Source organism: Trachymyrmex cornetzi, unplaced genomic scaffold, assembly GCF_001594075.2.
Source record: "Trachymyrmex cornetzi isolate Tcor2-1 unplaced genomic scaffold, Tcor1.1 scaffold280, whole genome shotgun sequence".
In the NCBI taxonomy this organism is placed as follows: domain Eukaryota; kingdom Metazoa; phylum Arthropoda; class Insecta; order Hymenoptera; family Formicidae; genus Trachymyrmex; species Trachymyrmex cornetzi.
The window spans coordinates 156,202-172,872 of NW_017297483.1; the positions used below are offsets into that span (position 1 = coordinate 156,202).

Consider the following 16,671-nt stretch of genomic DNA (forward strand, 5'->3'; position numbering starts at 1 on the left):
TTGAATCTTGATACCGTGATAACAAACTTAGCAATCATCGAACACATCTTCGTAGATTATTCCTCTTTTCATGACAGGACTTAAGCATGAAGATGATCGTACCTTAGGGTAGGACCACAACCTTACTTTAAGAGGTCTTAAGTCATAAGTCGAAAGAGATTAAGTAACAATAATTTCTGTTTTTAAACTGTTTTTAGGCTTTAACCGTTAGACTTAAGTGAATTGAGCAAAACCCAATTCTTACGGCCTAAAAGCATAAATTCTGTGGCCGATATATCGTCACTTACAACTGACAGCTTACGGCTTACGGCCTCTTAAAGCAAGGTTGTGGACTTAGGGCCACTGCACAAAAAAACTTAAAGCAGTAAAATCTAAGCAGTAAGACGTAAGCAGTAAGGAAATTAACATGTTGGATTGGCTATACTGCTTATGTTATGGCCTTACGAACTCTGCTGTCATTGGTCAATTCGTTTATTTTTTGTCTTAGGACCATGGCACACAAAAAAACTTAAGCAGTAAAACGTAAGCAGTAAGCGAATTGACTAATCACAGTAGAGTTTATAAGGCCATAACATAAGCAGCCAATTCAACATGTTAATTTCCTTACTGCTTACGTCTTGTTGCCTTAAGTTTTTTGTGTGTCATGGCCCTTAATCGTGGAACGTAAGTCGTAGTTATAAGTTGACCAAAACGTTGTGCATTGACCTACAATTACGACTCACATTTCACTCACATCAGTTACGATCATCTTTGTGCTGAGGCCTTAAACGATTTGAATTAAACTGAATTAAATTCACGCGACTTATTTCTATAGCGGGGATAGAAGATTCGAAAAATATTTTATATACATGATGCATCGTCCGGCGGAAAGGGTCACATCGCTTCCTCATATTTTCGGCGTCGCTTCCAAGTTCCGATGGCCTTCGCTCTCGTCGTCGGATGCATCATGACGTCGCTGCAGCAACGTTTATCGGCGCTCTTCTCGATCGTGCGCGCGGCTTCTCAATTTTTCAATATTCTCTGTGCGCGACTTGGAGCGTAACCGGATTACGGCTCGAGAATGGCTCTTTCGGTACTGCGACGTCGACGGGGGTTGGCGGCAGCAGCCCCCGAGAGTAAGAGAGGGAGAGAGAGTGAGAGGAGCGCGGCCCGATTAATATACATATCGCGCGAGCTCTCGGCTTTCGATATTTCAGGGGGCACCATTGCGCGCGGGTTCCAGCCCCCGGTGGGCTTTGAATATCCACCAATTTCCTGCCGATATTTGTGTGACGAGAGCGTTTCAACCGGCCCGGTGCGTGAGTGCAATCGGTAATACGGAACGCGCTTTATGTCCTCTCGAGAATTTCTTCCTCGACTCTTTCCTCTTGTCCGCCCTCTCTATCTCCCATCCTCTATGCGGAAAAAACACCCGCGGATAATCCAATGCTTTTCCCGCGTCTTCTTATGTTGTGACGCCTTCATCTTACGAGCGCGATTGCAGAGGTGCTGGGACTCGAAATATTTTTGTACACGCTGAAGTATAAATTCACCCTTCGTAGACTTAATTGCGTATATCGATTATATTATTTTTAGATCGTATTTACTATTATTCTGTACATGATTGGAAAATTTATGTTTTTCACACATTTCACGTGTCTCAAATGGTCCATTCAAATGTTTGTGTTAATTTTACATAAGATAAATATGTTAAAAAATAACACAAATATTATGTAAAAAATTAACACAAAAAATATAACAGTGACATTGCGAGCAAACTGTAAAACATATTTATTAAAATTAACATTTATATTGCATCAACCAAAATTTAAATTAATGTTTATAAATAAGTAAAACTAACATTTATAATTTGTTAAATTAATAATTTTTTTATTTATCTTAAAATTTATATTTGAAAATACACTATTTTTATGTTAATTGTTTATTTACTCATAAATTATGTTATTTTAACACAAAATTTTCAAATAGTACAATATTATGTTAAATATTATGTTAAATTAATACTCGAATACGTTAAAAATTCAAAGATTGTAACAAAGACCGAATTTTAACACAAATATAAACTGTACATTACTGTATGGAGCAAAATATGTTAAACAAAATTAGACGTAAAAATATCGAACTTCAAGAACCGAGGAGAACCAACATCCGCTAATCTAAAATTAAATTATCGCTACATAGAGACAATAGTGATTCTAGGATCACACTGAGTCTTCTTACAGCGAACAACCTAATTTATCCACAACGCCAACAACAACAGTATGGGAACGTGACAAGGGATCACAGAGGATCGTCACCGCCACCCAGTCGTCCGGCCAGCGCTTCTTCCTCGACTTCCCAATGGCAGTCGACCTTCTCTGTTTCTTCCGAGACCTTTCTGCAACGACAGGAGAACTGGAATTCCGAAGCTTATGCGAAAAGAAGCGGCACGCCGACTTGGACGGAACTAAGCACGCAGCTAGATCCCAGGAGCTCGTCTTGGGATCGGCAGAATGGCTGTTATCAGAAAAAAAGCTCGCCCATTTCGACTTGGAACCCGGACCACATCAACAAGAGGCCGTCGTCTGCGACCGGCGTGTCAGCTTGGAGCGACGTCACTGTCGGTTATCAGCAACAGCGACGTGGTTCCCTGCAATTGTGGCAGTTCCTTGTAGCCTTACTCGATGATCCCGCGAATGCGCCTTGTATCGCATGGACTGGACGTGGGATGGAATTTAAACTAATCGAGCCGGAGGAGGTTTGTAGAAAACGCTTTTGAAAAATGTTTTATTTAACTTTCCAATAATTAACCGAGTAGGTAAAAAAAAACGAGCAAAGGAAAGATTTTAATTTAAACTAGTATATTATCCACATTTATTCACAATTAAGGATTTATTCGATGTCATAAAAACCATGGAATGTTTCGACTATATTAAGTCTTCATCAACCTGATGACAATAACATGAATTTAAATTAAAACGTAATGTTAAACATTGGATAATTCTAAATTTGAAAGATACGAAACATACAATCATGTCGCAGTTAAGTACAATAATTTTGCAATATATCGTCTAAAAACTATCGAAACTATTTCTTTGTTGGACGCCGAGGAAGAGCGAAATCAAAATATAAAATTGTGTGAAGTCAAGAAATTTTTATATATGTCTCGGTATGTAGAGGAAAGTCGCCGATACTGACATAGGTCTCCTAAAGTCCCCCTTATTTCTCAAAAACTAACTATTGCACTTTATTAATACTAAATCATGATCTGTTTAGCTAATTAAAGAAGTACAACCCGTGTAGAAAATTGTTAGAGCTTACAAAAGGGCCTTATAAGTATACCCTAAAATTTATCGGGGCCTATTAGGGCAGATTACTTGGGCCTTACATGGCATGTAACAAATTGTTTACCAGGCCTCTATAAGGAAAAATTATCAGAGTCCTATAAGGAAAAATTATCAGGGATTTTATAAGGAAAAATTATCAGGGCTCTATAAGGAAAAACTATCAGGGCCGTGTAAAGAAAATTTATCAGGGCCTTGTAACGAAAAATTATCAAGGCCTTATGAGGAAATATTACGGGAATTAATTTTATGTTAATTTGAAACGGTCACCTATCCGAATGCGAACCACTATTCGCGTTGCTTGACCTCTGTAATCGTACGAAAACTGCTACTTCGATGATCCACGAATGTTAATGAACGTATAGTTGTGATATATCTGTCCATATAATCCTGATAGAAATTTGTACAATTTAACTGAACATCCAGTCAGTATTTTTTTGTACGTGCCCATACGCACTTTTAGGGAGTGAAACACCCTTTAGAAAAAAATTTGGTTTTTCTTTTTTAGAAAATTTTTTTCTATCTCTTACAGTTCCAATATTCGCTTCGAAAGAGAAAAATTAATTTTTTTCCAAGAAGTGTTTTATCCTTTAAAAGTGCGTATAGGCACATATAAAAAAATACGTGTCGCTTATTTGTCTGGAGAATAACATACTAATATGGCATCCCTAATAAATCCTTTCCAGGTACCTATAAGTTAGCCTTAATAAATAAATATTTATAAAGTTGATACGTCCTTATCAAATCTCATCAAGGAAGCCTTACTTATGGCATGCCTAATAAATCCTTTCCAGGCCCCTATAAGTTAATCCTAATAAATAAGTTCTTATAAAGTCGATATGTCCCTATCAAATCCCGATAAGGGCCTCATCAAATATAAATAAGGAAGCCTTACTTATGGCATCCCTAATAAATCCTTTCCAGACACCTATAAGTTAGGCCTAATAAACAAGTATTTATAAAATTAATACATCCCTATCAAATCCCAATAAGGGCCTCATCAGGTATAAATAAGGAAGCCTTACTTATGGCATTCGTACCAAATCCCGATAAGGGCCTTATCAGAAATATGTTACATAGTGAAATCCCTAACAAATTTCTACACGGGTAAACTCATAATTCATATATTTGTGGCTTATTTCTATACCAAATCAGCTAAAAATCATTTCTATGAATCCGAGAAGAAAATTGTTACGGTGTTGTTTTGCAAATTGCGTAATTAAAATAATAGTGACTGTATTATTGATAATATTATGTCATTTTAAATTTTATAGTTTCATAAACTAGTTTTCTTTACAGAATATATCTTTATTTATAAAATAGGAATTATTACCTACTATGTCAGTTTTGGAGCCCATTTTGTCACACGCTCATTTTTGCATAACTTACGAAAAACTTAATTATCGCAAAATTACCAACAGTATTATAAAAATTGCTTATACTATCTGATAGAAGACACTTTTTCCTTTGTATTTATGTTTTTAAAGTTGTATTTTTACCTTTTGTTTAAAAAATATTATCTAAAAACAAAGTGGTATGTCGGTATCGGTGACCTTCCTTTACGAATACACGATTCAGATAATGATGAGAGCTCGTGTTATCAGCGCTAATGCCAAATTAACTTTCCTAGTTTTACAATAGTTTCCTTACTTTAAAAATAACACAACTTAAAAAGTTAAATTTCTCAGGAAAGGGAAAAATTATTTTTCAATTTCACAGGAAATAATAGACTGATCAAAAATATAAAAAGTAAAAAGGATATATCCTTAACATGATCAAATCGTTTTTGTCATTTTCGTTTCACAATTCTTAAAAAATACCCTTTTTGTTTTTGAGTTGTGATGATTTTAACAATTTTTTAATGAAATTAAGTTAGTTCACTTTTAATAATTGATAAGGTGTTTATTTAATTCATTCATGATAATTCGAAGATCACTTATTTTAATTGTATTACGTTTTTGAAATAAAAGTACAAATTATAAAAAATTATAACTCTTTTATATGTCTTTTATCAGATACTTACTATATTATTATATTCTATTGACAGGTGGCACGAAGATGGGGTGTTCAGAAAAACAGACCGGCTATGAATTACGACAAGTTGAGCCGTTCGTTGAGATACTACTACGAGAAGGGCATAATGCAGAAGGTCGCCGGCGAACGATACGTGTACAAGTTCGTCTGCGATCCGGAAGCGCTCTTCAATATGGCGTACGGTACCGGCGCGTCTTCGGGGATTAGCGGAGAAGTTCCAAGTAGTATGGTACGGAGCCATGCGGTGCCCGGGAAAGGAGCGGGCGGCAACGAAGTTCCAGATTTGATGAAGCATCCCGCCGCGGGGTATAGCGACGCGGTTTTCGCCATGTATTCGAATACCGCCGCAGGTATTAGACTTCATCGACATTAATTATTCCATATGTATATTAAAACCGTAAAACGCATTTAATTGCATAAAGTATTTAGAAGAAATTAATATTTTAATTGAATTACTTTTCATACAGTGTACGGATCTTCCAGTCTCCATCATTTGCATCAGTACCTCGGGGGTAACGAGGGCTTCAAAACGCCATCAAGCAGATATCACTCCCATTATCCCCATCAATACGGCAGCAATCACCATCACCATCATCATCATGCGGCTCCGAGCTACACCGAGACCTTCCTGAACTACAGTCGATTGTCGTCACACGAAGCTGCGTTCGATTCGAAGGCACATGAACTGCCAGCGAGAGATTCGTATACTCAGGAAACAGAGAGTACCAGCAGGGAACGAGAACTCGTGTCGATACCTTACGACAACGTGCAGAGATCGCAATTACCGGCCTCGACCGTACCATCGCAATCCTCGATACTGGACGGCGCGGCGAGCTCAAAGCTCGAGCAAGCCCCGTACACGTGTTTAGGCGTTGGAAGTTGCGTCTGTTAAATAAATGTGATCGAATCTGTTGTTTGCATATTATTCGAAAGAATATCTCCTATCGGTCATGCTTGACGATTCAAACGGAGCAAAGCTCTGAGTCGTATGGACGTATGTACGTGGTATTGTAAATAGTACTTATTTTTCCGCGCCGATTTATCAGACTTCCTGGAGATATAGATTAATAAATCTATTTGAGTGCGAAGTCTCCAATTCGCGTCAATGCGTTATCTCCGATCGTTACTGGGCGCGTGTTCTAGTAGTTTATCGCAGTTGTAATTTATTTTATAAATATTAAATAAATCTTATCAATAGGACGATTATTAAAAATATGATACATGACTAGTACTTTTTATTTACAACTCGACAATTAATGACTCATTAAGTGCACTGAGAGAAAAAATGAAATAACCATAATTTAACTATAATTTATAGTTATTTTTTAGGATAACCATAAATTTATAATTATATTAACCAGATGAATTATGGTAACCTGAATACTGAATTATGATCATAATATGTATTTATTCAACTAATCGTATGGTTATCTTACACATAAATCATATTAATTATTTGCATATAGTAAATTATACTGTAAAATGTTGTAACTATACATATAAGATTATTGTTACTAACATTATAGCATTAATAATTATAAAGTGATGCTCCTAATCATATATAATTATTTTATACAATTATAGTCACAAATACGACGTACTTTTCTCTCAGTGCGTAACTAGAATAATGCGATTTTAACATAACATGATTGTCCCACATCTGTTTCATTAATTAAGAGCAGAAACTAAAAAATAAAAGCGTAAATGTGGAATTTTACATCATTTCGCGCGTTGCAAAACAAGAGCTCGTAATCCCAAAAAATCGACAAATATTAAGTCATAGGATGGATCATCCTCTTCACGCGTCTTTGATGTGACGTAAGTGCGCAATCGCGCATGTATTTCGGGCTCTGACACATGAATCGAGCGTGTTTATATATTTTATATCGACCTCTCGCTTTCCCTCGCTCACTTCGCCGGTCGTCCTTCCTTAACGCGCGAAGTTTTGCTGACAAGTATAAACGGTGACTTAAGCCGGCTCGTAGTCACTGCCAGTATTGCGATTCAAAAACTACTAAGAACACTTCACGAGTAGAAGTAGCATCCAAGATTTGTACGAGTGTAATAATTCTAATTTGTGCTTAATTTGAGACTGTACTGTACAATTATTCAACTCAATTAGGAGCAGTGAAATTTTGTTGGTAAGTATTTCTGTTATTTCATCTATCTTTAACTACTTTTTCGTCAGTATTTTATTATTAAAAAAAACTTAAATAATATCAATTATATACTTTCCTAATTTCATTTATACGTATCTTTAAATGAACGATGAAGTAATATTGCTAAAGTATCCTTTAAATGCAAATTTTGCAAATGGACAATAAAGTAACGTCGTTAAGGCATCTGTCAAAAGTAGTAAACAAAATTGTCCGGTTTAAGAAAAACTTTGCTTCATGTAATTTTATAATAATAGAATTGAATGTCACACGTCGCTCCAAGTCGCATTTACAACAAACAGTGGTTGCCAAATAGAACAATTGAACTATGGCTCGCAATTGCTATTGATCCTTTCAGTGTTATATGTATAGCTTCCATAATCCGAGGACTACGTCAACATAAATTGACATACGCGCTTCGCATTCTGATTGACTGTTTCTCCGCCCCCGGGCGCATCCTCTCCTGATGATTGGCTGTGCCGCTCCAAATCGATTGCTCCATCGCCAGTTTCCCGAAACTAACTTTGAGCGATGTCAAATACCGCTAACGCGTAATTCATCATTTCCACGTCTTTATTGAGTTCCTAGTGGTGACAATCGGAAGCGATGAAGCGATTAGCAATAAACGCGCGTAATCGCGTTACTCCAAAATCGATTAATATTCATGTTACTGATGAATAATTCATATTCGCGCATTTTCTTCATATTTTTTCATGCGATATTTATCATACGGTATCGGGAAAACTGAAAGAATTAATAAATGATTTATTAAGAATTGAGCGGAATAAATGTAATAATTGAAAGAATTAAGTGGAATAAATATAATAAATTGGCTTCAAAGATAATGTAACGAAATAAGAGTCATATAAAGTAGCGTAAATATGTTACGATATTCCTCAACTTCCTAAACTTTCTTGTTAGAAGAATGCTACGAGAATGAGTTTGAAAAATTATATAAGGTTTGTTTGCGTTTGCATGCTCCAATATGCTCCAATGTGCTCCTGTTATAGCTTCTACTCACTTCAACGAGCGCGTTAGAGTGAGTAAATGCTATAGTAGGAGCATTTTAGAACATGTCAGAGCATGCGACGCGAACAAACCTATAATATAGTTTGTAGAGGTTCGGGAAGACGCTATTAGCGCTATTAGTGTCATTCTATCCTCGTTTTTCGTCTAATAAATAATAAAGATAGAACGACAGAATAGTGCTAATAGCGTCTTTCTGAACATACCATATATTTCACACTCGGTTATACTGGAGTGCAACAAAATAAATGAAGAAAAAGTTTCAAGTAAATATAACTTTTTTTTCAGATGTCTATGTAATTACTAATGCATAAAAAATTCTTTTTGCATAGATCAAAATGATGAAGACGAAATCCTCAGAGCAGGAGGAAGGAGGCATAGGTTTTAAGAACAAGCAGAAAGCGTTAGATACCCTGAAAATTTTGGACGGTCGTGATATCAGTTATCAGTATCATGTAATCACGAGTTTCGTCAGTCGCGCAAAAAGAACACTCCAGATTACACGGGATGAAGAAAAACTGGCGAATCTGCGTGACGCTCTGAAGGTCTTCGAAGATTGGGTGGCAGATTACAAGAAGAATAACCGAGGAAAAGAGAATCTCGCGTATCTGCCGATCGAGACGATCAAGGCCTTCCGCAGACTCGCAAAGAAGTACGACGTGTGGGACGACGGATTCTTCAGGTGAAGACCCAGATAGAACACAAAAGTCATAATAATTATAAGGATGTCATCATGACCTTATTTATCACTTATAAATTCACTTATAAGTAACAAATGAAGTTCTATAGTATTGTTCTCATACAGAACTTTATTTGAGAAACGTTCTAAGAAAGTTCTTAGTATATAGGGATGTTTTTCTGCACGTCTTTAGGACGTGCCTTGGAGATTTATTGTACGAGGATTATCCAGAAAGTAAGTTAATAAAAGTTTTCTATAAGTATATACTTGTTTTTTTTCAACAGGCCATCAAAATTTACTTTCTGGAAAATCCTCGTACAATAAATCTCTATCATGACTCTATATGTGTTCTACCTGACGAAGAACTATCGCAAAGGCTCGAAGCACTTTTTAGTAAGCTGATATCAATTTTCTCTAGGGCATATATGAACGAGAAGGGTGACTACAAAAGCCTACGCGACGTGAAAGTTCTTAATGGAAACACCACGTGGGACATCGAGAGAAACAGGCGTCTGAAGGAGATCATTAACAGGATCAAGAATGATCACGTCCAATGGTATGAGACGGACGTAGGCGATTTTCGGGGATTACCGACGAAGGAGCATGTGCGATGCATCGTGCTCGGATACAGTCCTGATCCTACGAAGCTGAAAAAACTGGCAGTTCAAGCGCACGAAAAATTCAATGAAGATGATGACATGGACGAAGAGGAAGAACGAAAGCCTGGTAAATTTTTTAAAATTTTTATACGAATTGGAACACTTTTCAGAAATACTGAAAAAGTCTACAGCTTATCTTAACATTTTTTATTCATGTAAATTCTGAAATATTTTAAGATTTGTAAAATTTCTTATTTTCTAATTAAAAAAAATATCTTAAACTTTTTTCCAGATTTTATAAGATATCGGAAATTATAGAATGAGAAATCTTAAAAATCTTAGAATATTTTACAATTTATGGATATGAATTGCATAAAGAAATCTAAAAAAAAGACTGAACATTTCTGAAAAGTGTTTCAATTTGTATAGAAAATCTGGAGAATTTTATAAAGTGATCACAAATTATTATAAAATTTTGAAAAATCATATTAAAAATTATGAAAAAGATTCAGGCAAAGGCGCTAAACGAGTTCGCGATAATTTATCGAGCAGCGATAGCGACAGCGAGCCAGAGAAAAAATATACAAAACGTTCGTCGGAAGCTGAAGAGAACGAACAGAACGAAAAGAAACAAAACATGCTGAGTTTTAAGGACAAGGACAAAGCCTTGCAAAGCATCAAGTCCTTGGAAGGCAGAGACATATCTTACCAGTTTCACGCGATTACCGGACTGGTGAAGCGAGCTGAGAGAGTAATATCGTGCACAAAGGATGAGCAGAAGATCAAAAAAATGCGGGAAGCTATTCAGATCTTTGAGAACTGGCTCACCGACTACAATGTGAAAGGTCGATCGAAGGAGAATTTCAATTATCTAACGATCGATATTGTGCGAGCCTTTAAATCTCTGGCTGAGCGATACAATATCGAAGACAACGGCTTCCTCAAGTGAGTTTGTGATAAAAAAAATATTTGAGAAGAGGTAAAAAATTGGATAAGATTAAATTTTATTGACATTCTTATTGTTTGATTTTACAGGATTTATGAAGAGGTGAACGGCGACTACAAGAAACTCAGATCTGTCCGATTTCCGGAGTCGAACGTTACATGGGATGTGAAAAGAAACGAACATCTTCGGGAGCTGGTGAATTGCATAAAGGAGAAACATATTCAATGGTTTGACACAGACGTCGAATGCCGAGGTTTGCCTACTGCAGAGCACACCCGATGTATTATGTGGGGCTTCAGCCACGATGTTGCCAAGCTAAAGAAGCTACTGCCCACATTAAGCAAGAAATTTGAACCTGCTGATTAACGTTATGATTTAATAAACATTGGATTACTAGAGCGTCGCATTGAAAACCGATGCTTCCATGATTGCGCGTAACAAAAGTGAGGCAAAGTATTGTTGCACATTCATATTTTTTTATATAATACGTTACACATATTTTTTTATACGTTAAATGTTAAACGTTTTACTGTGGTAAATATTTTTCACATATATTAGGTGTACAACTTTGCTTCCACCGTTTTTTTCCCGAAATTCGAGGCTTTATTGTAAAATAAACTGGTTATACATTTATGATTCAAAGTATTGTCCATCGCTGGCCACTACTTTCTCCCATCTTTCGGGCAGCATACGAATCCCGCGTCGAAAAAACTGGTCATCTTTCGAGGCGATCCATGAATCGATCCAATTTTTTACTTCTTCATAAGACCGGAAGTGCTGATCAGCCAGGCCGTGTGCCATTGATCGAAACAAGTGATAGTCAGAGGGAGCAATATCTGGAGAATACGGCGGGTGGAGTAGGATTTCCCATTTTAACGTTTCCAAGTATGTCTTGACCACTTTTGCAACATGGGGTCGAGCATTGTCAACCTTCCCATTTTAACGTTTCCAAGTATGTCTTGACCACTTTTGCAACATGGGGTCGAGCATTGTCATGCTGCAAAATCACTTTATCGTGTCTCTCGTTGTATTGCGGCCGTTTATCTTTCAATGCTCGGCTCAAACGCATCAATTGCATTCGATACCGATCGCCTTGTGTTTCAGTCGGTTTTAACAGCTCATAATACACTATGCCGAGCTGGTCCCACCAAATACAGAGCATGACCTTGGAGCCGTGAATATTCGGTTTGGCCGTCGACGTGGAAGCATGGCCGGGAACTCCCCATGATTTTCTGTGCTTGGGGTTATCGGAATGAATTTTTCGTCCCCAGTCACAATGCGATGCAGAAATCCCTTTCGTTCTTTGCCTTCCAAGCAACTGTGCACAAGCAAACAAACGCCATTCAACATCTCTCGGCTTCAACTCGTACGGCACCCAATTTCCTTGCTTCTGAATCATTCCCATGGCTTTGAGGCGTTTTGAAATGGCTTGTTGAGTCACTCCCAATGATCGTGCCAATTCTTCTTGATTTTGACATGAGTCTTGATCAAGTAATGCCTCCAATTCTGCATCTTCAAAAACTTTCTCTCTTCTACCGCTATGCCGGTTTTCGACGTCAAAATCACCGTTCTTGAAGCGTTGAAACTACTCACGACACGTCCTTTCACTAATAGCGGCCTCACCATAATTTGAGAGCCTCAGCCGCAGATTTCTTCTTATTAAAGCAGAAAATTAAAACCTCTCGCAAATGACGAGAATTTGGCTCGTAAACTGACATTTTCAATCGAGAATAACTTTATGATGCAGACACAAATCGACTAATGTTTCTATGGAGTTATGTTGACAGATGCCCAAGTTTATTGTATGACGTCTATGATCTATTTATTTCGACCACCACTTACCGCTATAGCCATCTATAGGAAAACGGTGGAAGCAAAGTTGTACACCTAATAATTGTACAAAAATATATGTGCATAAAGCATTGCATATTTTAAGGATATGCATGATATTTCATATAGGTAAGGAATTAAAAATTAGTAGTTAGAAAGGTCAAAAAACATATATATATGAGCAATGTTTATTAGATCTATAAAAATAAACTAGTTTATTATAAAACATACATTAAGAATTAAAACTAATTTCTTATCTAAATTAATCGGAAACATTTCGACTGTACTATGTCTTCTTTCAGTCCATAAACAAAAAATAATTAAATATTAGGAAGAAAGATACAATATATTAAAAACATGAAATCATATCATAGGTTGAACACAGTACATTAGAAAAATGAATGCGAGCGTGACATGAGAGACCAGTGCCACTGGTCTATCATGTCAGAGGTCCCGGGTTTAATCCCAGATAAGAACCAAAATATTTACGCTCGTGTCTCCTCTCGGAAAAGGCAACCTCTCGAGAGTATCTTTGCCCACAGAAACACTTCTCGAAAAATCCGCCGTTCGGAATCGGCATTAAAACTGTAGGTCCCATATGCTCATGGCAATTGAATAATCAATGTGTGCATCACAAGCATATGAGAGAGGTATAATACAGCCTAGAAGTCTAACGCAAAAAGAAGAAGAAAAAGACATTAGAAAGATGCGATGGAAAAATATTATTAGAAATACATAATTTTTTAAAATGTACCTATGATATAGCTCTTATAAGTTTATAATTAATATCAATTCAACATTTCAAAGTTAAAACCGTATGATCACCGAAGTATTGGTAAATAAAATCAAAATAATATTTAGATGGTAAGTTATTAGAGCGCATCGTACGCATTATAAAGAATTAAATTAAAATGCATAAATCTAATTATTTTATCAAAAAGAAAGAAGAAAAAAAAGAAAAAATTATTATATAGTTATATATGTATATAGATATATTTATAATTTAATTAATATGTAATCCTTTTTGTATTAAAAGAATTTTTATTGAATTTATTTATATATATATAATTTTATATATAATTTTTATTTAATTATTTATATTGGATTGGAAAGGAAGTTCTTGCCGTTTTTTTTAACTCAAAATTATGTAGAATATATTTGTTGTGCAATTATTACAATATACTTATTGGTAATATACCAAATATATACGATAAAACAAAATTTCAGCTTTAATAATTAGTCTGTTTTTTTAATTGCGGTACGATAATTTTCAATGGAGTTATGAGCAATCAAAGTCAGACTGTTCTTTTACTTAATTCGCGAGTAGCAAATCATTACATACTACTACATTAATATTTTACGCACAAATACACATAAATTTTTGTAAAACAATAACGTATAGAATTAGATGTGTAAATCTAATTTCAAGAACACAATGACAGTTTATGATGTGTTCTACTAGTTTACCTCCAACTTCGTAAGTATAGATTGCAGAGCTTATGTATACCTACTTAACTAAGCAAATGTTGTCACAACTTGGCAGTTCTAGACGATGACCTATATGAATTAAGCTATGAAATGATAATATTTTAATTTCAAAAACTTTTGCCTTTTACCTAAATTCTACACTATAGTTTAATATTAATGCGTATGCTTTAATTCCGAAAAGGAATTTCTAAATCTGCAAAAATAATTTAAGTAATCTCAATCTACAAACATTATTGCAATTAATCGGAAAACCGGACGACCTTAGCGTTCCTTTCAACAGCGATCTCTTATGAACATTTGTTGCAGAAACATACTTGTATGTATATTGTATTTGCGAAAACTTTAATTTTCTTCTTTTAATTTTATTTTTCTGTTAATATATAAAAATTCTGATCACTAATTAACATTTTATATTTACAACGTTGCATTAATAAAAACTACCAACAAAAATTACGCTCTAGAAATTTTATTTTATTGAATAACTACATTTAACACAAAAAAATACACCCCCTCTTTTTTTGGATCCGGAATTATCGTCTTCTCTAAAAAGTACAAAATGTATACTTTTCACATGACTCAGAAATGATAAGACAAAATGATTTACATCATTGAAAAAGCCTTTATACATCAACATTTAACAATGCAACCTCTCAGCAATGTTCTGTGCTAAATTTACAAAATATGTATATATAGGGGAGAGTGGTCTAAATCGAACCATGTTTCAAATATAAGATCTTTTTAATTTAAATGAATACGATTAAGCAGATTAGCATGCAGATTTATTCTTGTGGAATGTGGAAGGGTGCCGCTGAAATAAGGAGATTACAAAATAAAATATATTACTCTTTTTATTCAGCTTCTATACACTATGTACAGGAGTACCTCTCGGCACTTATGGCGTCGAGCGGCGCGTGTAAGTATGTGAGTGTAAGTGTATTATGTTGCTTCCTCGCAGTCCTCTGTGTCGGAGTCGGTCCCGAAAAGCTGTTGCGACAATCGCGGGTTAATCTTCCTTCTCTTCCTTCGCCCCGGTGTCCTCGGCTTCACGGGCGTTATCGGCAGCGGGCTAATCGGTGGTCTAATTTCCCAGTCGCGTAATTCCTCTGGTAGCGGTACTGACGGTAGCGGAGGCCACAGGGAACTCGTGCTCTTCTGTGTGTCGACGGAGGCGGATGATCGCCGTCGCGGATCCCTGACGGGGGTACTCTCTCGCTGGAGTTCTCTCGCTGGAGCTTCAGTGGCACGAGCTTCCACGGGAGGAGAGTAATTCCCGGATCGAGCGGCTTCTCCGGAGGTAATTCCCCAGGTGTGCGAGGGGACCAGAGCGGTCCAGTGGTAGGTATTGCTGTCAGGAAGTATTATACTACAGAGACTCAAAAGGGGTCTCGCTCTGCTGTCGAAGGCCCGGTAACGAGCTCGCTTCGAGAGTATGCAAAGGTCCGAGGATTAAAAGACAGAGACAAGGTTTAAACAAACAAAATGATACTGAATCATTGCCAGAATCCTACTCACAAATCATACAATTCCTTTCTCCCTCATAATTATCTTTTTTTCCTCTCTATACATCGCCCCTCCTATATTCCTTCTACCTATCTCCTCCTCTTTAATCTCACTTCCCACTATTTTCTAACATCAACTTTACTTTCCTTCTCTGAAAGGCATTTAAAATTTATTTTGTCTAATAACGTCGAAGATAAGAGACATCGATCTTTCTCTCATCGCATTGTCTATTGTATTTTATTCATATTAAAAAAAAAAATTTTTTTTGGGACTGAACTCTCAACTACAATTATGGAAGGTATTTTTCTTATTTAATTTTAACTAGTATTTAATTATTTTAATTGAATAGATAGATATACATTGTACATTTTTAGCTTTCACTTATAATTAATGCGTTATATTTCGTTCTGGACAATGTATAATCATACACAGATGTTCTTTTTCTATACAATTTTATTAACAAGACGAAGATTCTTTAATTTATTGATACCAACAGTTAGATGTCTTGACATTGCGAAGTATATTTTCATTTGCCATCGACTGACCATAGTATAAATTTTTACTTTTCTGACAAATTCTAATGTATGTATTTTATGTATGTTACCATTCATTTTAACTAACAAGACGAAGATCCATCTTAATTTATTGATACCAACAATTATATAGTTATACAATGCGAAGTATATTTTCAATTTGCGATCGACTTTATGTTATATTTTTTACTGTTTAGACATATTTTATAAAAATTGATAATGATCCGATCGTGATCGAAACGTTTGTTGTTAGCCGGCATGTTATTAAAGTTCATAATTAATTTATTAAGACATTTTTTTACTTATCTACTAATTCTATACGTAAAATTTCTGGCTCGTAGCCCTTTTTCTTTTAATTTGTTTTTTAAAGTATTGAGCCATTATACTATTATATAATTAAAAAAAATGTTTGTTTTTAATGAAGCATGACGTCCGTTTTACGAGGGTCGTCTGAAAAGTTTTGAGCCTCACCATGAAGATGGCGTTACTCGTCAAAGCCATTCTGGTATTATAATCGTGATACTTACGAAAGATATCTGTGACAATTGTGGCTACTT

The 16,671-nt window shown here is 35.8% G+C and overlaps 1 protein-coding gene across 1 annotated transcript in view; it reads left to right on the forward strand.

The window, feature by feature from the left end:
• The window catches only part of Ets96B (ETS variant transcription factor Ets96B), a 30,649-nt gene extending 19,292 nt beyond the window's left edge, over window positions 1-11,357 (forward strand). The window contains exons 6-12 of the mRNA XM_018509117.1: window positions 2,223-2,737; window positions 5,371-5,707; window positions 5,825-6,240; window positions 8,872-9,221; window positions 9,637-9,944; window positions 10,330-10,762; window positions 10,853-11,357. Of these exons, the coding sequence (XP_018364619.1) occupies window positions 2,223-2,737; window positions 5,371-5,707; window positions 5,825-6,240; window positions 8,872-9,221; window positions 9,637-9,944; window positions 10,330-10,762; window positions 10,853-11,129 (2,636 nt within the window). The 3' untranslated portion in view covers window positions 11,130-11,357. The remainder of the gene's footprint in view (window positions 1-2,222; window positions 2,738-5,370; window positions 5,708-5,824; window positions 6,241-8,871; window positions 9,222-9,636; window positions 9,945-10,329; window positions 10,763-10,852) is intronic.
• The last annotated feature ends 5,314 nt before the right edge of the window (window positions 11,358-16,671 follow it).